Below are 24,906 nucleotides of genomic sequence, written 5' to 3' on the forward strand. Positions count from 1 at the left end.
GGCCCAAATCGGGACCAGACAAATTTATTATTTTAGAGAGTTTATTAATTTACCAAATATTAATTTGAAGAGTTTCTAATAGAGCGCAAATAATAGGGTATTATATAAAAAGGATATTTTGGATATCAATAAGGAAAAAGAATGAGGAATATATTTAGTATTTAGGATTGGTGTAAATAGCAATTACCTTGTTCTATTCACAAAGTTTGCATATAATACCCCTAAAAAAAAGTTTGCATATAATATCTTGCTTGATCTACACGACATATAAAGTGTTTTATTTTGGTAGTTGTAATATTTTTTTTTGGGTGAGAATAAAAAAACACAGAAATTTTTAACATTACACACATCTTTATCAACTGAATTAGATACCATTAATATATAAAATTTTGAATTATGTTGAAAATACACTGATAATTAAAATAAAATATATACTAATCATCAAATAAAATAACAACCAGTCGTTATCCAGAAAAATTCTCCATTAAAATAAATATCCAATCAGTTCCCTTCTTTTTCTCTTTTGGTAATCTCATTTTCTAAACGGAGTTCTCAAATTTCAACGTCACTGCTGCTGGTGAAAAAAAAAATGCATCAAATGCCATCATTCCACTCTACGTTCAACAAAAACAACGGTCAAGATCTTCTTAAAACAACGTCGGCAATTGCATCATAGATTCATACGCAGTTCACGGCGCAGGTTAGTCAGATATGCAGTCATGCGCCGCGTTGGCGCGTTGCGCTGGCATTTCCGCAGACGGGTCACGCGCTTAGCACAACGCGTATAACCCACGGCATCCTCCGAAAAGTCCGAAATTCAAACAATTGTTCCACGTTGGGCCGAACAAAAACAGCGAAACATCGTTCACAAGTGGCTTGCTTGGTCGGACTAGGAAAGTTTTCAAAGCCAAGCAAATACGAGCTTTACCCAATTTTCTTGCTGTTGAATTTTCCACTGTTCAATCTTCAAAATCACATTTTTCTCGATCTTCACCTTCTGGGTTGCTTTTTTTTCTTCTTCTTCTTCTTCTTTTGTTTTCGCTATGGAATCGAAAAACCCTGCGAGGTTTACGCTGGGGAAGCAGTCGTCGCTTGCCCCAGAACGCCATAACAAAGAAGCAGAGCTCCAAAAAGATGGGGAAGCTGTTGATCAGGGTGTGAGGTTGATGTATTCGGCATTCGAAGGCGATGTGGGTGGAATTCGCGAGGCGTTGGAGTCTGGTGTGAGTGTGAATTACAAGGATATTGATAATCGCACTGCTCTTCATGTTGCGGCGTGTGAGGGCTTCACTGATGTTGTTGATTTATTGCTCCAAAAAGGTGCTGAAGTTGACCCCAAAGATCGATGGGGGAGCACGGTAACTAAGCTTTTTTTTTTTTTTCTTTTTCTTTTTTCAATTCCTGATTGGGTTTAGTACCATGAGTAATTGTGATTTGATAATTGGCATGGTTTGGTGTTGTTGTTATTTCCTGCTTTTAGTGTGGCAAAGCGGGTAACATTACCAATTTACCATAGATGTAATTTAGAAAAGGCCAAGGTTAGGCTTCGGTCTTCAGGGTTGTTGTATTGTATCTTGTTTTAATGTTGTTTGACTAGGCAAATGCTTTATCTTGTCATGTGGATTCATTCTGTGCATTGTAATGCCCCAATAATTGATTGCACATCGAGTTGGAGATTAACTTTGGAGGCATTTTGTGCACATAATTATTGTTACACTTTGCACAGGGTGGTTGACTAATTGCTTAGGTGTGAGTTTCTTGAAGTGAATTTAAGTTGGGTTCTCCTCTTACCAAAAGGAGCTTGATCTTATCTTTACATTTGGTTATCGTTATTCGTTTTGAACTAAAAGTGGAGCAGGGAGTGTTCATTAGCATTTATTCGGCAGAGTGTTTTCATCTAATATTTGGAAGTAGACACTTCTGTTGCACGTTGGCTTAGCTCTTATCTGTTTAAATTTTTTTTATGATGGGATTAAACATCAAGAGGATATAAGTAATGTGAAACTTGGAAAATATGGTGGATCTTGTGCTGGAAATTGTACTAGGCTTCTCCAAAATTGTGGTTGTGCTTATCCTTAGTTTAATTCCCAATATAAAAAGGCTCATGCTGTATCATGTTTCTGCTGAACGTTCTTTGTAGTCTTGTCTTCATGTTCTCCCTTTTCCTTTCTCTGTATTCTGTAATGACTGTTCCAGGGTCTTCTGTATTGGCTACCTTTGAAAATAAAATACTACTATTAGATATGTAAATTGTAATTACAGGACTGATTATTAATCTTCTATCTCTTAAACAGCCACTTGCAGATGCTATTTTTTATAAAAAGAATGACGTGATCAAACTATTGGAGAAGCATGGAGCAAAGCCTTTGGTGCGTGTGAATTTAGGATTTTAATTTTATTAAGTTGTTTTATTTATTGGTCTTGTCGTATCAGTTTTAGCTTTTGTATTCTGCTGGTGATTACCAATATATATTGTGATTATACTGTTTCAGATGGCCCCTATGCATGTTAATCATGCGCGTGAAGTCCCAGAGTATGAAATCAATCCTAAAGAGCTTGATTTTACCAACAGTGTGGAGATAACGAAGGTAAAAACTTCATTCTGATTTATTGTTTTTATTATTTTTTATGGTCAATTTGGTCTGTCCTCAGATTATTTTATTTTATAAACCTTGAGGACTTAATAAGAAATTCTATAATTGCATCGTCCATCATTAGATTTATAACACATTGTGTTTTCTTTTGGGTTTCTTTATTTCCCCCTTTCAATTAATATGCCGAGTTTTAGGTAATAACTTTTAAAAGTTTTATTAATAGCTGTGATGTACAGTATTGAATTTTTATGATAAACTTTTTTTTATTGCCTTGTCTTGGGAACACAATTGCTGTGAAACTTGCTTTTATGGCTGAGATCATGGCTGCCATCATTGCCATTGAAAAAGCGGTTGAGGATTGGAACTGGTTATGGCTAGAAACTGATTCCAAGCTTTTAATTCATGCTTATTCTGATCCTTCTTCTGTCGCATTTTGAATTGCTGGAAGAATTGTATAAAATTAACTCAACCTTTGAATTTTAGGATCTCTCATATTTATAGAGAGGGTAATGCTTGTGCAGACAAGCTTGCCGCTTTTGGTGCTGATAATATATGTTTTTGGTGGTGGGACTCTCCCCCCAGCTTTATTTCTCAGGAGCTCCTTAGGTACAGATTCTTATAGTTTGGTTCCTTGGGCTTGGTGTGGTTCCTTAGGTACAGTTCCCTTTTTGCAATGATATTTGAGGGGTGTGGCTTCAGGGGAGTTGAAGTTGGGGTGTCAACATAGCTGGGATGCCTTCTTTCAACTCCCCTTACATTCCTCCTTTTTTGGCCAAAAAAACTATTTCATATCTAGACCCAGTTTGCAGATTCACTTAAAATGTCATGTTTGTGTGTACATAATTACTCAAGTTCATGAATCATCTTCAATTTTATTGCTTCTAAATGATTCTTGTATGTCATAATCTTGTCTTGATTTGCAGGGGACTTTCTGTAGTGCATTGTGGCGTGGAACAAAGGTTGCAGTAAAAAAGCTTGGGGAGGATGTAATTAGTGATGAGGAGAAAGTGTGAGTTGCTTATAAACCTTGTGCAATGATTGTTACATTTTGTTGTATACTTTCATGATAATTAATATACTTGACTTTTCACAGGAAGGCTTTCAGAGATGAGCTTGCTCTGTTCCAGAAGATCCGGCATCCAAATGTCGTCCAATTTCTGGGTGCTGTGACCCAGAGTAGTCCAATGATGATTGTGACAGAATATCTTCCCAAGGTATTTTGTCCTACAGTTACATGGAACATTATTTCTTGGGCTTTGCTTGGGAATTTTGATGTTTGTTTGAAGTTTAACAGTAATGTGATAGAAAATATTCCGTTCTTAATCTTATCCCCATGTTGTGCAGGGAGATCTTCGTGATTTCATGAAAAGAAAAGGAGCTTTGAAACCATCAACAGCTGTGAGATTTGCACTTGACATTGCTAGGTATTTGACACTCTCATGCCTTGATTTTATTTGAATTATGTTTAGATGAAGCATCTATTGGGTTCTGGTTAATGGAAAATGATGTCTCCTCCTTTCTTTTTTTGTCTATTAAAATGTTAATACCATTCTATGTGAAATTATGCAGGGGAGTGGGTTATTTGCATGAAAATAAGCCATCGCCCATTATTCACCGTGATCTCGAGCCTTCGTAAGTTTTTCTTTTTTTCAATTATTGTGTTTTCCTCTATTCTTATTCTTTTATGTGAAGTCCATGCGTCTGTTTAATAGTCTGATACAGTCTACACTTTTTTTATCAATGTTGCTTATGAGTAAGCTAACAGTAATATATTGCGGGATGATTCTGGGCACCTAAAAGTTGCAGACTTTGGGGTTAGCAAGTTGCTGGCAGTTAAAGAAGACAAGCCTCTAACTTGCCAAGATACTTCCTGTGGGTGCTGCTTTTCTTCAGAACTATCATTATGCACACTTGAAATACCTAAATATCTGAAATGCTGTATTTTCTTATTCGTTGGGCATAAGAGAATATTGTCATTATTGTGACATTTTCCATGTGCTGGACTTTTGCATGCTGATTCATGGTTTTATTTTCTGAAACTGGGAAATTTTTTGTTTTTGTTTATAGGCCGCTATGTGGCTCCTGAAGTTTTCAGACAAGAAGAATATGACACTAAAGTGGATGTATTTTCATTTGCACTAATTCTGCAAGAGGTAACTATTTTTAATGTTTCATCTCTAAATGGAAAGATAAAAGCTATACATTATAAAGTATTTTATGGAAATATTATCGTTGTTATTGTTGATCCATTTATTTTCCTGTATCCATATGCTGTATGAAACCTGTTTTGACTGCCACTTGAATTGACCTCTACATGGTCCATAGTAAACCATGTTCCTAAGTGATATTTAAACTACATCGTTTATCCTTGAAAATCGGCTATGCAGAATTTTAATATCCTTTTAATTTGATTATTTACTTCTCTTTCCCCTCAAAACCCAATAATTTCAACAATATGATAGCATGATTTTCTGCTATTGTGTTTTTAACAATGTTTATTGGTTTTATGGAATTATTGTAGCTTTTGTGTGAATGTTAAGATCCTACCTTGCCGTAGTCATTATTGATGTTTCTTATGTGCTATCTTTTAGATGATTGAAGGCTGCCCTCCTTTTTCTGCAAAGCAAGACGATGAAGTTCCCAAGGTATATGCTGCAAAAGAGCGTCCACCTTTCCAAGCACCAGCCAAGCGTTACTCCCATGGAATTCGAGAGTAAGTCTTCTATGTTTCTTGGGTTATTTTTCCTATCCAGCAAGTGAAACGATTTGCCAAATACACTCTACAGTCTACACAAACACAAGTCATGGTAATTTCAATTAAGCAAATGTCGTTATTAGGCTATGCATGACTCACATTGCTATTGTTTGTTTTGTCTGAGTGTGAAATTACAAACAATACTTCTGATTTAACATAATATCTTTGCCAAGTTTTGCCTTTTCTCATTTGATAATGATACAATTTTAATTTTTTTTTTTTTATGTTTCGCTGATCTCTCTAATGATTATAGATTGATTGAAGAGTGCTGGAATGAGAATCCAGCAAAGCGGCCAACATTTAGGCAAATAATAACAAAGCTGGAGTCCATCTACAACACAATTGGTCACAAAAGACATTGGAAGGTTGTCATCTCTCTTACATTCCCCCCTCCCCTGCATCAGATATTTTTGCTTGCATATGCTTGTTCAAAATTGTGTAGACTGGACTGAATGCTTAATCTCTGTTTATAAATATTTGAAACATGTTTCTGGTTTAATAAAACAAAGAAAAATAATAAAATGATATAACCTAGGAGAGAGCTTGTATGAAAGAATAGAATGACATGCGGCAATTAGGGTTATAACAGAGAACTGTATGATCTTTTTGAATTTTCCAGCTCAGGAATTGTATTCTTGAGAAACAAAAGTGAAAACTCACCACTCCACGGGCAACACTGGTATACAAGTAATTGGGGAGTAAGTAATTATGGGATGACATCTCTTGAATCTCAATGAAATGTAAACCCTTGCATAAATTGACATTTTTCTGACACAGGCTTACATATGTGCCAGAGAAATGCTTTATTTCTTTGGTTTCTGTACTGGCTTCTTTGGTAGAAAATGCAATGTTTCTTTGGCTGTTTAGCTGTTTAATCAGTTGATCTTTGGTTGTATTCAAATATAAGCAGTTGTCATTTTTTTTCCAGCATTAAACAATAGGTGGCACTATATTTCATTTATCTGAACAGATTTGGCTTATTACAGAACATGTGGAGGAATTGTAACATTAACAATTTTTGCTCCTTGCTGTTTGTAACGTGCAGGTTAGGCCATTGAAATGCTTCCAAAATCTGGAGGCCTTGTTGAAGAGAGATCATTCAAATGGAAGTAGTCGTGGCGGTTCATCTCGCTCCACATCAAGCAGAATATGAAGGAGAACATTGGTCTTATCCTGTAACTAAAATATTGGTATAAAGATAAAAGATAGCAACCAAATTTGACTTCTTGAGTTGGAGCTTTGCAACGTTTTCTCGTGTGTATTCATTCACAGGTTCATGGTTGTTTTCGTCTTTCAAGATTCTTTATACTCGATGATTTATTTCCAATTACATTTATGTCTGGTGACAGAATTAGTATTTGTATGTAACATATACACGTATTCTAAGGAATTTGCTCCCTGTCATGTACATTATTATGTAACAAGACATTTTTGTTGGGTATATATCATGCAATAGATTTTTAGCTGAAGAACTTCACCAATTAAATCGAAATTTGAAAGTCAGCTAGCGTATATACATTACCATTAAGCAACAGAATTAAGATGATTAATAAATAATAAAATATATTACGCGAATAAGAGATTATGGAGAAAAAATAGAATTCAGCAAAAAAAAAAAAATGGAGAAAAAATAGAAGCATTTACGGCCAGTCTATATACAAGCACCAGCAGTTGCCTATTTGGAAGGATGGTCATGTCCGAACACAAGAAAATAACATCACTCTTTTAAGTGTATTTGAGTCTATTATTTTTTTGGCTGATACTAGGTGTATTCAGTATTATTGTTGATGCATCCAGCATTTAAGGAGAAAAGATTGAAATATTCCTGATTCGTAAGTCTTTTAAGTTGATCTGTAAAAGACTTACAAACTTAAAAGACTTACAGATCAAGTTGATTCGTAGAAGCTTTACAAATCAACTTGATCTGTATGCTTAATATCAACTTGATCCGTATCAAGTTTATGGATCAACTTGATCTATACGATTTACGGATCACCCTTACGCACACCCAACACAAATGTGAAAAAAATGCAGGGACAATTTTGACATTTTAAAAAAATGCTGGGTGCATCAGGAATAATGCTAGGTGCATCAGCCTATTTTTTTGGGGGGGTTCAATTTTATAAGTGATCGACGGAACTAATCGTTTTAAAAATGAGGACATGGGCCTTTTGACTTGAAGTCCATTTTTGGGAGGTTGACAAAAAAATAAAAAAGGGAATGTCATGAAATTATATCATATATACGAACATTTTTGTTAATTTACTAGTAACGTGTCACTAATAAGTTAATTTTAATTTACTCTAAATTTTTAACATGTTATCTAATTATGTATAACGTATTGTTATGTTATTACAAGACACTAGCCTCAAACATCAACTTCTTTTTCCTACCCTTTCACGTTCACTATGCATATTCACGAAAAAGAAAATACTATTCATTGTTAAGTATTTAACAATAAGAAATTAGACGCAGTCGTACCTGACTGTAAGAAAATTAGCAATTTTTTTATAATAGATATCAATAGAAGAAAAAATAACATAAAACTTTGTCCTTGAACATCAAGAAATGAAACTCTCAAATTGAAGCTAATTTTAATTCACGAACAACTTACATTATCATTACTTAACGAGACTTGTAACTAGACTAGACTTCTCAAATATAAGTTCTTACAAAAATTGAATTATGTGAATTTTTTTTAACAAATATTGATATGCGTAGTGGTCTTAGCTTACTTAAATTAGTTTACATAATGCTTCTAGTAGTCTATAAAAAAATTACTTGAAAACAATATAAATTTATATATTATTGTTAATTAACCTTTAATTAACTTAGCAGGAAGAACACCCTTCTAGAGTTAAAGAAGTAGTTATTTTCTATTGTAAAATTAGTTTGACTTGGTCTTTTACTTAGTTAGCTATCTTTTATATGTTTTCTCAAGGGTTTCTTTCTATATAAATGGTCCCCTTTATCTTGTGATCGTGTGTGTGTGAAACACCTAATAATACAATTTGATTTTCCTCTTTCTATACACTTTGAGTTCTGATAATTATGGTATCAGAGCAATGTTATTTACATACAATATACACTTCAGAAAAAAGAAAGAAGAAAATTTATTATAAATGAAAAAGGAATTAAATTATAATATCTGTCCTACAATCCTACATATGTGCCATGTCCTGGTTGAAAAACTTCAAACAATTATTATTTTGAATAAGAAAAGAAGCATCCTGATTATGCCAAAAAAACTATGAAGTTGCCAATACGATGGATAGATTTTTTGTTGAAAAGAATCCAAGTATGTTGTTAAGAAGTAGCTAGTTATTAATTCAGTTTAAACTTGTTAATTGAGAAACATCCTGGTGATGACAAAGAACTACAAAGTTGTCAATATGATGGATAAGTTGTGTTGAAAAGAGTCCAGTTAACGTATGTTGTCAAGTAACTAGTTATCAATTTTCAGTTTAAAGTTGTTAAGAAGCCTCCAAAGAACTATTAAGTTGTCAATATGATGGATAAGTTTTCTGTTGAAAAAAATCCAGTGTATGCTTTTAAGAAGTAATTAATTATTAATTTTCATGATCAGTTTAGATTTTTGAGAATTTGAGAGGATGAGAAACCAAATACACTATAGTTCACATGTGTGTCATTTGATCAATTAGCTATAGTAGAAACCAAAAACTCAACCAGAATTCCTTCATCAGAACCAAGTCTTTATCCAAATATGTGGCTAACAACAGTAAGATCTAGTACCCAAAATTCTTTGACATGGATCATTATAGCAATTATCTTTTTTGGTAGCCCCTGTTCTGAGTTGTAAAAGCGGATCCTCTTAGAAACTGTAGGAGAAATTAAATGAACAGGTTTATTTCCTTTGAAGGACTTCCTAAATAAACAGGCTTACAAGAGTAGAAAGCTTATAGCAAATTTAATACCTAACGAGAAAAGGAAGATTTGATTTTAGTAAAATGGCTTACCTTGTTTTAGGTTTTTTTTTTCTTTCCCTTTACCATTACCTATCACTCCTGCTGATATGTACATTAATTCACTCATTTTTAATAATTTTTACAAATGCGTTTGATCTTTTTTTTTTTTTTAATTTCTAAGATGGTGTTAGAAGATTTACAACACACTCTTGTTTATCTAATTAAGTTAAACCCCCTTTGATATTTTATTTAATTTGATTTATATGCTTCGAGAAGAAAATGTATTTTTTTACTTAATTCATGAAGAATGAATTGTAGTTTTTTTAATATTATTCTTACAAGACACACATTTAATATTAAGATTGAGATTCTTCTAAAAATATATATATATTAAGATTGAGATTATTTTTTACAACGGATATATGATGTATGGTCTTCCCTCAAAATGTATTCTTAAGCCATTCAGTTAGTGGTACGATTAATATTAATGTCTCTCTCTCTCTCCCTTGTCTGAGGCTTCTTCAGCAAAACATTCACAACACAATTCTTAATTTATTTATTAGATTCTAATAACATCTTATTTAAGAAAAAATAAGTTTCTTATCATTAATATTTTATATATAGAATTTCTTATCATTAATTCTAACTATTAAAAGCATGTATATTAATGTTGTACTAATGAAACAAATTCGATAGAAAGTCAAATACTATTGGACATAAAGAATATTTCGAACTTGTAGAAGTCAATTTTCAGTCTTTTTTTTTTTAAATTTTATTGGATGCTGATGCCTCAATATATCCACATTTATTACTACCGTTATTAGAAATTTGATTTTCTGTAAGACTCAGATGTTTTTACAAGTTTGATCATTTAATCTGTTGACTACAAAACTAATCTTTAGTCCTGTTTTTTTTTTTTTTTTTTAGAAATCTTTAGTCATGTTAATCATTAAGTATTTGGCAAAAAGGGGGGGGGGGGGGGGGGGGGGGGGAAGAAAGAAAAAAAACTTGCTCAACCTATTAAATGATAGATTTTGTCACCGTCGTTGGCATGACTTAATAGGAAATATTTACAGTAACATTTAGCAGGATTCATGTTTTCCCCATATGGAACCAAAGAATTACTCTATGAAGCATATTTAAGAAGTGTCTTTGGGGTGCATGTTCAGATCAAAAAGATTAATTTCGTTGCTGAAAATGGGTTAAAGTCTAAACCCAAAGTAGCCAATCCAAATTGCAGGTATGCTTACCCAATTGTGAAGAGATAGCAAAATTTCCCACTGAATATCTCACACTGTATGGAAGCAGCGTTTCCCCATTTGGACAGTTTCAAATGTGCAAGCAAATCTGCTACCTTTACCTTTTTAAGAAGAAAGAAAAAAAACTTGCTCAACCTATTAAATGATAGATTTTGTCACCGTCGTTGGCATGACTTAATAGGAAATATTTACAGTAACATTTAGCAGGATTCATGTTTTCCCCATATGGAACCAAAGAATTACTCTATGAAGCATATTTAAGAAGTGTCTTTGGGGTGCATGTTCAGATCAAAAAGATTAATTTCGTTGCTGAAAATGGGTTAAAGTCTAAACCCAAAGTAGCCAATCCAAATTGCAGGTATGCTTACCCAATTGTGAAGAGATAGCAAAATTTCCCACTGAATATCTCACACTGTATGGAAGCAGCGTTTCCCCATTTGGACAGTTTCAAATGTGCAAGCAAATCTGCTACCTTTACCTTTTTCTTGTTTCAGCACAGACCGTGTGCCGTAAGGCAAAGGGCTCAAAATACAAAATAATTAATTAATTAACAGTTGTGAATGTGAATAAGACTAATCTATAATCTATATAGCACACAATTGTTGCCCAACTTTAGCATAATAAAGAATCTGCTAACATGAATTTGCCAATTAGTGGGGAACCATATGAACCATAGAGTCCAACTCAACCCTATTATTTTGAGAAAGCTTTGAACGTAATAGACGCATAAGCTTCACTTCAACTACAGTGTTATTTCAGCTTCTATTTTGACATCACTCATGATTTTCTAGTCTTCGTACGTAACATTTTTTCTGAAAATCGAGATGGGGCAAATCCAAGGTTGCTGAACGTGGAAAACTCTTAATATAATCGTATCTTGTACGTACTCCTTCAAATTGGGGCTGAAATCGTGTGCTCGAGTGAATCAAATTTCCAATTAATTTCTGTCGTTGGTAAATTTAAGTTCCTTGTCAAACTTGAATTCAGTTTTCCTCTAACGCTGGCATCAAACCGAAGACAGCTATAAATTGATGTTGGCGATGAAGTTACGGCCTCGTGTAAAGTTGATTTTTTTTTTTTTTTCTTTTCAATTCTATACCGGCACTTTGATGACCTCACCGAAAGTACTTATTTATCTCTTTAACAATGATCAAAATATATGAACTAGTTATATATTATATCTTATTAAGTTAGAAAATCTTATGCATAATTTATTTAATTTGAATTAATAAAATTGATTTACTACTTCTTTTGTAAGTTTTTTATCAACTTATTTTAATTTAAAAACTTATCAAAATAAGTTGCTCTTAAATTATTTTAATAAACTTCAAGATAAAATTTAAAAATAACCTTGCGTATGATAAGCATGTTATTATTAATGAATTATGAATTATTATTATCATTCTTAACGAATTATTAATATTATTACCACCCGTATCTATTATTCCGCACAATCTTACTCCAAACCTAGTTAGACACTAAAAATGTCATCTCTCCCAATATAAAGAAATTGAATTATGATTCATCGTCTTACAAAAAACCAACCCCTTCTCTAGATGTGACACTCGTTAATGGTTTATTTTTTTCATTTACTAAGTAACATATACCTCCCACATGCATATAACTTCTGTAATAAATAATCTTTTGGGAGACAAGCACAGTCTGACATTAAATTATTTACATACTTGCATATTTTCAGAATGATACTCTATAATTCAGATTTTATTTTAAAGTTAGTGTGATCACATAAATGTCACTTTTATCATGTCACAGCTTATCTTTTAATATCTCAAAAGTCACAACTCACATATTGAAAGCTTAGGGCTAGATGCAGCCACATGGCAATAGAGCCAATATACAATTGGAACGATTTCCTGTGATTCTTCACGCGGGGATGTCACGGGCAACGCTAGCTAGAAGATGGTCTTTTAATATTAGAGAATTAATGCACCTCATATGATTTTGTATTTTTGGACCCAACTACCTGTTAAAATGCTCATAATAAGATTGCCCTACCCTTTGTGTGCGTGTTTGTGGGTGGGGACTTTGTCTCTAAAATAAACCTTCATGCTTGGCAACACTGGGCAATGGAAAACGGGGACTATGAAAAAACATTATTTGCTATGCTTTCTTGGTTGAGATGCAAACATGAAACATGCCAGCAAAAAACATAATAATGATTTTATGTCAGCAAGAAATTGACCTTGTTAATTATTTTATTTCCATTTTTTTTCCCTTTCCCAGGTTGAAGCTTTTCAACATAGGAGATTTTATTTGGGGATGGGGGTGGGTGAGGATTCCTACTAATAGTGATTCTACAAGTAAAAAAAAAAAAAAAGAAGGTTATAACAGGTACCAACTTCCAACTGCTTTTGTGCTTTTCTAAGGACATCATTACCCTCTAGAGTGTGAAAAAAGAGTGATAGGAAGTCACATAAGTAACAAAATTTATATTCAGCTCCATGTGACTGCCAAGACCAAAAGTTTGGTTCAAATCATGCCTACACCCCAATGCAGCAGTTAAAAAAAGGAGGCTGAAGCATGAGAATGGTTTTTTTGAATGAGCGGAGCCTTTAACATAAAGTTGCACTTTATACATTCCAAATCCAAAAGAGCAATCAACATTATACATAAGCATTGGTCACTTTTTTTTCCCCTTTAAATTTTTAAACAGGGTAAATTCATTGATCCTCATACTCCATTTTATGTAACTTGCAGTAAACTTCTTCTTCGGCTAAAGCTTGACACCACTTGGGGAAACTTTACAGAGAAGCATCATACTCATAGGTAAATATCACATTACAAAATTTGACATGAACTTTTCATTCGTGAGAGAAAGAAGTACTAAATTTTTTCTAGTTCTGTTGATCCAACTAGGCAGTGATGGCAGAGGACCCTCAATTTTATCTTGTACATCTTTTTGGGTAGTTGGATTTGGACCCATCAACTAAAATTCATAGGCTTATAGAGCAAAAGGCCTAAGGTAACAAAGAAACAAGAGGAGGAAAATAGACAACAGATTTATACTGCAATTGGGAATTACAACTACAAGCATCTACCATTTACCATGGTGGGTTGGTTCTCTTTAGCAAAAGGAAGGGATGGGACCAAGCATCAGTCACCCTGAAGTGGAGTGAGATGAGAGCAGAAAGATATTGCCCAATATAGATTGAGTATTTTTGTTGATCTTCAATATTCTTAAGCTTTGGTAGAAAAAAGTTCCACTGACTTCTATTGAGGGACCAAGGACACTAATGCTTACTTTCGATTAGGAGAAATATTTCATGACATTCCTATCAGGTAGTTGAACAAACTATAATGGTCATTTGTTACAAAAATCCAATCTAATTCACTTTAATTGAAAGTCTAACTGTTCCTCCAATAATCCATAACAAATTAACAAACCTATTTATGAGTTATGACAAACATTTTCAGCATCCACCATAAGCAGGGGGGAAATTTTATGGGAAGAGAGGAAAATCCTGAATTTTTTTATTAAAAAAATTGCAACATCTAAAACACACAAAATAAAGAAATGAAAACATATCCAGATTGAGCCTAAGGAATTCTGGTACCCAGACCATATTATATTTTGACATATTACAAGCTGCAAAAGTTGCCAACACTAGAAACACAAAGGGTTTTTTGTGGTGCTAAATTAACCAATTCATTCTTGATATCTGAAACTCAATTGGTCCTGAAAAAAATAATTCAAAACTCAAAACCTTATACTTGAAGCATTATAGGTGGTATGACATTGACAAAACCTAAAACAGTTGACTTGTTTTGGAGGATGGTAATGGTAGCTTTAAATGTGGCCTAGGAGTTATTAAGGCCGTTAATACCGGATATATAGTTCATGAACAAGTTGTGATAGAGGTGCTTAAACAAGAGCAAAATCCTTGCAGCCCCCACACCCAATTCTTTGAATTGAATTTAGTTCTCATTTGAGCTAAACTTTCTATTTAAGCTTGTAGAAGTGAAAGCCAGTACTTGAATCGGCTGAAATCATACAATAGCTTGACAACAAAGGTGAGATTGTGACAACCTACATACGATGCATTTATGAGATTAGGTTTTGCATTGAAGAACAGCAACGCATAGCATCATTTGAAAGCCCTATGTAGAATCATGTAATTGCATTGTGGTCCCCTTGTGGAAAGAATATATTACCCCTCAAAGGAACTGCAGCTTGTACTTTGCTCTTAACTTTACAGTAAAGAATGAGTGAATGACATTCTCTTCTAATAGTCACTCACAAATTTATCATTCCATAATGGCATTGGTTTTGAAGTTCAATTATGCATTTAATGAGTGTAAATAATGGCAGAAAAGATAATTATAACTTTCCTCTATTTGTTGAGACAGTTATTTGAAATTCAACAATACCAAGTTTAAGTACATGCAAGAATTTAACTATTAGAACAAGTACTACCCTAAGCCAAAAGAGAGGTATTTTAAAGAAAGATAAGGTAACTAATTTACCTACTCTTGGTTAGTTGTTTTATTAGATAAAAAGAAGAGAGGGGGCAAGAGGGTTCTCCCAAATTTCCAAACAATTATAAGGGGGCCTCTTCATCCCTTGTCTTCCCTTTCTCCACTCTTTCCCCTTCCTCTCAAACAGGCACTTAATCAAAGACTTTTCATCAGGCATCAAGGCTCTAATTTCACAAAAATTATTTTTCATGTATTCCACCACACCACTTCTTTTTGCATAATTGGTTCACATTGAAAACCATGCATAACCAATAATTGAGAAGTCTACATATATGCTCAGTGGTGACACATGAGTTTAACTCGTAGCATTTGGATGGCTGAAGCAAGAGGCATGTGGTACCACTAACCCTGTCATCAACTTGTGGTCCTCGTGGCAGATATGGGCAAGATTTTCTTGTTGTCAAAACATAACATAACGAGTTTGACCCATGACAAAAAATGGGTTATCTCTCTTTAGCCCTTTCCATTTCTGAGCTAAATGGAACTACAATTCAAGCTATGAGCAGAAGGTGAGTTGGAAGCTTTGGAAAAAAACATGGGAATGCCTTGTCCTTAGCAATACCATAGCGTCGCCAAGACGGAAATATTGACAAGGATTGGCCCTTATAGTGGTGTCACCATGGTGTGATATACCTACAATTCCTTGGAACCTGCAAATAGAGACCATCCATGCAACATTCTGCCAATACCGTCAACATTTGTTAGCTGTGTGTACTAAAGTATAAACTAGAGAACATGAGGTAAGAATATGATGATGGCATAGAAACTGTTTAAATAACCAAAAAGGGAAGAGTAGGTAATGTAATTAAGGTGATGGATATATTAATCTCGCTATTATGCTCGGTTTAATTTGCCATGTCTAAAGATAATGCTATAATTTTTTTAAAGATAAACTTCGATGCAGTTCTTTAAGTATTTTTAATACTGTTTTTCAATTAGAATTGGAGCTTTAACTAGATAATCTACGAAAATCTTTAACACAAACATTTATTATGCTGATTATTTAGGTAAAATTTTAATTCTAATTAGAGAAGTACCAAGAGTACCTAAGGAATTGTAGCTAAGTTTTTTTTTCTGTTTTTTAATAATCTATAGTTTTTTTCTTTCCGGTTTGTTCGGTTAATTTCCAATGCTTCTAAGTGAGTAAGAATGGGCCCAAATATTGATTTTGAGGCCGTGAAAGATAGAGTTTACCTACTTAATTATTCGTACAACCTTTTCATAATGGGTAAGGAAAAGATAGCAAATGGTGGGAACCTTGCTTTGAAGACTAGTGTCTGATTTATTTTATTTTATTTTATTCTACTTGATATATGATCCATAGTGAGGGGAGGAGAAAATATACAAGTATGCATCATTAGGAGGATAAAATAGGACTAGCCAGCTACTGAAAATTACTTTCGAAAGCTACAGTTATTCTTTGTCACAAAAATGTTAAAAGCAGGATTGCAACAACGAAAACTTCTTCCATGTTTCTCTTCAAATAATGTTTCACAGTATAAGTCCCGGAGGGAAAAGGCAACAAAAAAAGAAGTCGATGGAATAATGCAATAACATTTCAGCCCACATGAAAATACTGCGAGTACCATGCCATCGCTTCCCATCATGCAGTTGTATTTACGCTGTTGGTCTGCAATAATGGTAGTCAATGTTATAGAGGTAAAAATTATATTTGGAAGTGATATTATAATACAAATCTTGTGGGGTGACATCAAATTATTACGGTCTAATTTTTTTAGTTAAATGTTTAAATTAGGAAAAGACATGTCAAAGCTAATTTGGGCTTACCAGATATATAAATCCTAGCCTGTTGCCTATCAATCATATGATTGCATGAATAAGTAACGAGCTAGAGCTAAGATCAACATTTTATCAGGGCCTTGATGTATGAATATTATATTAGAAATTTAATAATTTAATTGAAATAACTAGAAATATTTTGAACCGCAAAACTTTCTTTATAAGAAAAATTAACTTTGATATTGTAGAAGAAATTAAAATTAATTTTATACTAATAAAAAGTTCACATAATTGGTTTTGTCCAGATTCATTGGGTTTGTAAATTATAAATCCAATACTAAAACATTGATTTGTTCCGGGTTGTATCCAATTAAAGGCTAATCTGACCAATTTAGTTAGTTTAGTTTGGATTCTCAAATTGATCCAAACTAATGAATATTTTTAGGATTGAGATTCTTAAAAGATTAGCTAGCATAAAAAACAGTCTTGTAATATTTAAAATTAAACTACGTACGAACATAATGATTTATAAAAGTTTTTAAAAGACTTTTATAATTAAGATTTTGTAGTTTGCATTTTATAACATTATTTTTAAGTAGAACTTCAGTATTTAAATTTTTAATTTATTCACAACACTGATTGAAAAAGCATGGAAAAGACACAAAAAGACATGAAAAAGGGAGAGAGAAAAAAAAACATAAAAATGGTGATCCACGTCAATGTAATTGTGCTAAAAAAAAAATAGATGCAACAAGATAAATGTTAAGTCTTGGGACAAATTAGTAACCTCAATTGGTTTTGATTATAACAAACAAATGGTAAATTTATCAGCAAGATGAAAGGCGGTGATACATCATCTGATTAGATGATATGAGTTTATTATTGATCTCATCTTTGTTTCTTGAGTTTGAATGCTAATAGGGATATCAGACTACACACTTATCATTCTTGAAAGTATGCCTTAAAAGTCTCAAACAAGAGGTCAACAAAAAAGTGCTCACATAATCCTTCAAAAGGCATACATGCTTAATTAGTAGAAAGAGACTGTTAGCATACATGCCTACACAAAAGAAATTATGGTCAATGCAACAAGAGATTCTATACGAGAAAATGGAGATAAATTGTGTATATGCTTTATCATAACAAAATGTAACTAATGGGTGAAAGACATTTAATGCACTCAACTCCCATTTCTCTCTCTCAAAAGACTTTGATAAAGAAAGATTGGACCATGATTCCATGAAGAATGCATAAGAGAGATGACAACAAGATTTTCATGACTAGCTATATGCCATAAGTTTATGAAGCATTGTTAGAAAAATTAATGAACAGTACTTGTATTTGTGTTTTTGAAACACTCTTGTAATCTCAGTGCCTTGGTAAAATCCTAGGACCAACCTGCGCATTTGTATGTTAAGACAATTAGGATTGTGATCTTACCCTTAAACTAACTCTTTATGATTAGTTAAAGCCTGAAAGTGAAAGAATACTTGGAATGTTTATTTGATGAGATAAGTGCAAAAACTACTTAGGTTGAGAAGTTAGAAATGACTTGGAAAAGAATAGTTTATATCTTGTGATCAAGATATAATAGAATTTGATGATTAAACAATAACTGAACATAATTTTAGTGGTAGACACACTAAAGTATAAAAATTTATGTGTTTTGACGGGGCATTGAAAAAGGCCTAGTGACCAAAAGTCTTCATGCATTTTTTTTATGTTGTCTTTTTAGTGATGCACACAATGTATTTGTCCAAAAAAGTTTATTAAAGGAAGAAATAAAAAGAAGAAAAAAGTGGAAAGATCTTTTACCTGATTGCAAAGAAGGCATGTAAAATAGGAGGATAGAAATTATCCAGTTGCATCATTTATCAATGCTAGCTAATTATCTATTTTAATAAAATGTTAGAAATGTTTTTTTTCTAATATAAAAGCCTTCAACTAATTAATTTGACTCTGCAAATTTATTTTTACTCTTTTAATTGGTATAATTTATTTTGGTAATCACTATCTTAAACGACTTACATTATACTCCCTTCATCATATTATGACAAAAAATTGGAAAACAAGTCGATATTAATTTGGACTATAAATTACAACTTTAATTATTTTTTTGGCTAAGTGGCTCTAAAATTTTGATTTTGACAATTTACACGCTTGAACTTTAAACATTTGACATTTTATAAAGAAATGTTATTTTTCATTGAAATTTGAGTCCGATTTACAATATATTGACTATAGACTTCGATGATATAGTGGTTTATGTATGCATGTGTTTTAGTCATAAAATAAAATAAAATATTATCTAAAAAAATTCAGCAAAATAATCTAAAATCTTCTAACTGGGTTTTATAACTCTACAGTATTAATGATGACCAAGTAATTAATATTAAGAAAACCTTCAAAATTCAATTAATTCACACATGGAGCATGACGTTAGTTAAATTTCCATAATTGTGATGTTTAATACAATCCGTTCAGTAATAATCCCTACATCTTCAATAACAAAAATGGCTACATGATCATTAATAAACTCGTATGGCGTTATTAAAGTCTTCAACAATGCCAAAGCAAGACCAAATTGCTCAAGCCCGCACAACAATTTAAGTAGACCTAAAACAGCAAAGTAGCAACAGCACACCAAAGGATAAATATATAATCAAATTTGACCACTTGTGTGTACTAAGGTGAAGAACGTGGATGGTGTTTTCCCCATGTCCATGGGCAATATATCTAACTATTGCTTGCTATAGAACGACCTGTCAACGCTGTGCTTAACATGTATTGCTAAGGTAGGCATGGATAGTTGACATGTCCTAAAGCCACTATGAGTGATGAGCCACAATCCACGAATAGAACAAATTGTACCCACTGGACAATTTTCCTTGCCAAGTCCAATCAACTGAAATAAATGGGAGTTACATATAGTTGGACGTACATGGTAATTAAGGTAATGTGTTCAGTGCATTTTTTTTATCTAGTTTTTCATCATTTCATTAAAAAAAATCGAGTTAAAGACATTTAGAGAAAATAAGGTAGTTTTATTAAAAAGTTTATTACTTTTTTATATGAAAAATAGGGAAAGTAGTTTTTTTTTTAAAAGGAAAAAACGAAAGTAGTTTTTAAAAATAAGGTATATGCCTAAATCTCTTTTTTCATCTCATTCTTAAATAATCCATATTTAAATTTTAAATTTAAAGTATCTTAAGAGAAGAAGACGACACTCCTGTTTAAGGTAGAAATAACTTTTAAGCTCAAAGAATGTACTTATATTTACTTTACCCAAAAAGATGAGTGGAGAAACCTGCAACTTGTTATATATATGAATTCTATCTTACTACACTTAACAAACTTCTTGAATTATCTTCAAAGTAACTTTCAAATCATAAAAAGGTCATAATTCATAATATTTGACCCAAAGAATAAATAGACGACACAGGCAACAAAAAGAAAACCAAATCAAATTACTAATATGAATTTAATCAACAATTAACTTTTCATAATAAATAAATATTTATAAGGGGGAAATCGAGCAAAATTGCATGGTATCCTGACGGAACCATCACAGGACGTAGGTATGCAAATTATGCAATTTGATTTCTATATAACGCTGAGGCCATCTTCTGTTGTTATTGTGAATGAAGTGCGCTAAGAAGATGAAGGGCTGGCTGTCACATGTCAGTGGCTTTCAATTTTGGTCACCACTTAGAGATACATGCAGTGCATAATGCAATTCAAGTCCCCACAGTGATACAGTCCCCGAAAAAAACAAAATGGCAAGAGTTAAAAAGAAATACAATGTCCCAGAGGGATCAATGGAGAATAAACAATATCGTTATTTCAGTTTCATTGTAAAAATATTGAAATTAGAACCTTCAGAAAACATTGGACAACAAACTGCATTTTGCATTATTAAATAAACTTCTTCATAAATATTTTTAAGAAAAAAAATGAAATAAAATTTTTCATAAACTATTTACTTATATATACATTAAAAATCATCACTTAAAAAAGTTAGCACGAGAAATTTTTTATAAATTAGTTTATGTATAAGTTAATTTTAATTTATGAAAAAGTATATTTTATTTTTTTTCTTTGTATTTTCTTTTCCTAAAAATATATCTAAAATAATTAATCCCAAACAAAGCCCTATTTGTCAGTTTGTAAGAAAAGTTCATACGACAATACAAGAATGCGAATTGCTTGAATTTATTAAAAAGATGAGACTTTTCACATGGAGATGTGATTATAGAATATTAAAACAAAACAAAAATATTTAAGTTTTTTATGAGTTTATGTGGGTTTAATTCAGATCGAACAATGATCAAATTGGACTAAAGGGTCTAAATTTAATTAGTACATAGAATTTAAAACTCAAGCTCTATATGCAATAGGTGGACTTGTATTAATATAGTTGTGACTAGCTCAATGGATTGTAAGCTATAGTATGACATAAAAAAATCAAATTAAATTTTGGCCTATATAATTAGGGTCAAACCTAGTCAAAACACAATTTATACAAGTTTTTGCAAATTATGCCTAGATTAGATCATGATTGGATCGGATTAAAAAGTCCAAATTTAGTTTGTTTCAAAATTTAAAGCATAAGGCCAATATTTCAGCAAGTAAGTCCAAGCTAGGCAAGTTGCAAACTTGGTACAGGTAGATGATTATATCAAATCGGTAAAATAAATTCAGATTTAATTTGTTCTTCTAAGATAAGATTTTTTTTGCCTAATTTGTATGAGATTTTTCATGTTAAGCCCATATCGAGTTGAAAAGATCCATATTATATTCATTTTCAAAATTTAAAGTCCAAGGCCAACATTTATAGAGCAAGCTTGGATTTGATTGGTTATAAGTAGGGGTGAGAATAGGTCAGACCAGGCTTTAAAAGGCGTGAGCCTAGCCTACGATTAATTTTTGAAGTCTGAGTCTGGCCTATAGTCTATCAAAAGCTTTTATTTTGACTCGGCCTGGCCTTTTTAAAAGTCTAGCCTGGTCTGGTAGCCTATTTAAAAGTCTTCTTCACATTAAATTTTTAATATTCCTAGTTGTTTTTACTAAAAAAATAAATAAATAACACACCTTCTATAATAGACTAAACACAGAATGTTAATTACCTCTATCTAAAAGTTTGAAGTGAAAAGGATATAATTTTTGTTTGGTTAGCAACGTAATAGAAAAGTTAAAAAAAAAGAAACCTGCTAAAAAAAAGGATATGATTTTTGTATAGGAACTTAATAGGATATGATAAGATATGATTTTTGTATTAGAACGTAATAGGATATGATAAGATATGATTTTTGTTTGGTTAGGAGCGTAATAGGAAAGTTAAAAAGAAAAACCTGATAAAAAAAGGATATGATTTTTGTAGAGGAACGTAATAGGATATAATAGGATATGATTTTTGTATAGGAACGTAGTAAGATATGATAGGATATGATTTTTATTTGCTCTAGAATAAAGGAACCTAATAAAAGAACAAGGAAACCTAATAGGAATAGAAAAAGGAACTGTTAACAGAAATAGGAAAACTAATATAAAAAAATGAGAAATATAAAGGAACACCTGACTCACACTTTATAATTGAAATTTTACTTAATTATAGGGATGGAATCTGCTAGTTTTTTAAAAAATAATATTAATTGTATCCAAAAAAATAATATAAGTATATATATATAGGTCGGCCTATCAGGCTTATAAGGCTTTTTAATAAATCTAAGTCTGATCTATTTAATTTAATAGACTTTTAAAAAAGTCTGAGCCTAACCTTTTAATTAAATAGGTCAAGTCAGGCCAGGCTTTATGTAGGCCAAGTTGTAGGCCCTTGTAGGCCAGTCTATCCTATTCCCACCCCTAGTTATAGGTTATAGCCATCAAGTCAAAAAATCTAAATTCAATTTGGACTTTTGAAATTAGTCCAAGCCTGATTTTGTATAGGCTAATTTATGCCAAGCCTAAATCAAGCTAAACCGACCAAAATTTAATGGATAATAAAAATTTAAAACCCAAGCCCAACATTTGGTTGAGTGGGATCAAGTTGGTTCTAAGCTATATTGGGTGGATCCAAAATATTCATATTCAATTGAGACTTCTAAAATAATACTCGAATTAAGTGAAAACATGGCTCATATGAGCTTTTTATATACTAAGCCAAGATTGAACCATAATTATATTAGACTTAAATTTAGTTGGAGCTCAAAAATTAAAAGTCAAACCCTACATTTCATCAAGCATATAGGTTGAATTGGTATGCAACAGAGGCTAATCACAGGTTGGGCAAACAAATCCAAGTTCAGTTTGAACTTTTAAAATAAGGCTTGAGCTTGATGAAAACCTAACATGAGCTAAGCCCTAGTTGAAACATGATGAAATCAGACAAAAATTGATCAAATTTAATTTATGTTCAAATTAAATTTAAAGTATGAGTCTAATAAATTATTGAATAAATTTAGGTTAATTTAGTTAGTTTGGTCTATTTTTCTACATTTAGTGAAGATTAAATGAGAGATGAAGAAGACTAGACAAGAGGTGAAGGGTGAAGAAAACTATTAAAAAAATGAGACAACTTCTAAAAATTTAAAACTAGAACTAGAAAAAACTTTATCCTTGTTTGAGTGTAATTAATTAAAGATAAATAACATAAAGAGAAGAGAGATGGGATGAAAATAATAAACTTTTACCTTATTAAGAAGAGAAGTAGAAAAGAGGGATTTTATGGGAAACAAAAAAAATTATGAAAAATATTTTAAAATTTAGTAAATAATACTATCTAACATAAAATATAAAAATTTATAGAAATATATATCTAATATTACAGTGAAACAATTTATTGTAAAATTATCATAAAAATATTATAATTTTAATTAATAATCAATATTTAAATACTAATATAAAATAATTAGAATATGATCTGAGTATACTTATTAGTTATCGAGATATAAATCAATTTGAACCAAAGTTATTTTAATGATAATACCAATCATTATTTAATAAAAAAGGTAATTAACTAATTAAGTTATAATACAAATTGTCAGATATAATCTATAAAATATAGTAAAATGTATTGAATATAAAATATGAGATCCTATAAAAAAAAATATAAATTTGTATAAATACCACTGTCAAATATTATGTTTATCAATGTGTTAAATGTTAATTTCTTCATGAAAATAGTTTTTGCTGTCTTTATACGAAGTACACTAAATAAGTTGGTATATTTTGAAATGATTAAATCATATACTTGATCTCTGAAAGATATAATAATAATAATAATAATAATAATTAGTTTTTTTCAAGGCAAAATGGTGTTTATTCAGTGAGAATATTTATTGCCATTTTATTTATAAACCGTAATGCATTTTAAAATAAAAAAAATAAAAAATTATATATTTAAATTATAATCACTTTCATCATAATTTGTTTTAAAATAGTTTTTGAACGTAAATTCCACTCTACAACAACAGTAAAAGTTAGCAGCCATTATGATTTATGAGCCGTTGACCTTCATAGTTGCCCCTGCAACTGATGATCCAATCTCCATGCTTGACCCAAGCCATAACAACAATATTGTTCTAGAGCCCGCCGGTGCTAGTCTCATTCACCGTATCATGTCAATGCATTAGCCATGATTATATTGAAGATAAACGCATTTGTGTCGGTAGAAAATATGCTGACAACAATGGCTTTATTTGCGACATCACTGATTATTATTATGGGATTTGATGTCTATTTGGACAAGTATTTAGGAAATTTTCATGATAGATGCATGGATGGCTAGATTAAAAGAGAGGTGGCTTACCATGCAGTTGATAGATAACGGTATTTTTTAAGTATATATACAGTTAGAGGTTTGATCTTCACTCATATGTATGAAATAATATATATTAGGAGATCTCAATCAATTCTTTTAGTACATTATTTCGCCTTCCAAAATAAAGTTTCTTTAAGTACATTTCAGTATTTTGAAATTATTCTCTTCTAACCAAGAAAATTATGAGTTCAAGAAGAAAAAAAAGAGTAGCTTACATTGATGCTTGTGACTTTTGTGAGGTAATTTATGGTGGTTGGCACTAAGTTCAGGGAATTGTCAATATATATAGTCATTTTTCAACGGGTTTAATTTTAGA

At 31.8% G+C, this 24,906-nt stretch overlaps 1 protein-coding gene across 1 annotated transcript; it reads left to right on the forward strand.

The window, feature by feature from the left end:
- Positions 1 to 846: 846 nt before the first annotated feature.
- LOC114388301 (integrin-linked protein kinase 1-like) lies at positions 847 to 6,818 on the forward strand. Its single transcript, XM_028348719.1, has 12 exons — positions 847 to 1,358; positions 2,295 to 2,369; positions 2,493 to 2,588; positions 3,518 to 3,603; positions 3,688 to 3,808; positions 3,939 to 4,018; positions 4,164 to 4,226; positions 4,360 to 4,466; positions 4,662 to 4,747; positions 5,186 to 5,307; positions 5,603 to 5,714; positions 6,395 to 6,818. Exons 1-12 carry the CDS (start codon positions 1,044 to 1,046, stop codon positions 6,500 to 6,502), a joined length of 1,371 nt encoding a protein of 456 aa, XP_028204520.1. The 5' UTR covers positions 847 to 1,043; the 3' UTR covers positions 6,503 to 6,818.
- Positions 6,819 to 24,906: the final 18,088 nt, after the last annotated feature.

This window comes from Glycine soja, chromosome 15, assembly GCF_004193775.1.
Source record: "Glycine soja cultivar W05 chromosome 15, ASM419377v2, whole genome shotgun sequence".
NCBI lineage: Eukaryota > Viridiplantae > Streptophyta > Magnoliopsida > Fabales > Fabaceae > Glycine > Glycine soja.

Bases quoted from the DNA above. Each gene is read 5' to 3' on its own strand.
- LOC114388301 (XM_028348719.1), top strand. From the start codon at position 1,044: ATGGAATCGAAAAACCCTGCGAGGTTTACGCTGGGGAAGCAGTCGTCG. The intron at 3,604-3,687 runs GTGAGTTGCTTA...GACTTTTCACAG, and splicing joins ATTAGTGATGAGGAGAAAGT to GAAGGCTTTCAGAGATGAGC. The intron at 5,308-5,602 runs GTAAGTCTTCTA...TAATGATTATAG, and splicing joins TACTCCCATGGAATTCGAGA to ATTGATTGAAGAGTGCTGGA.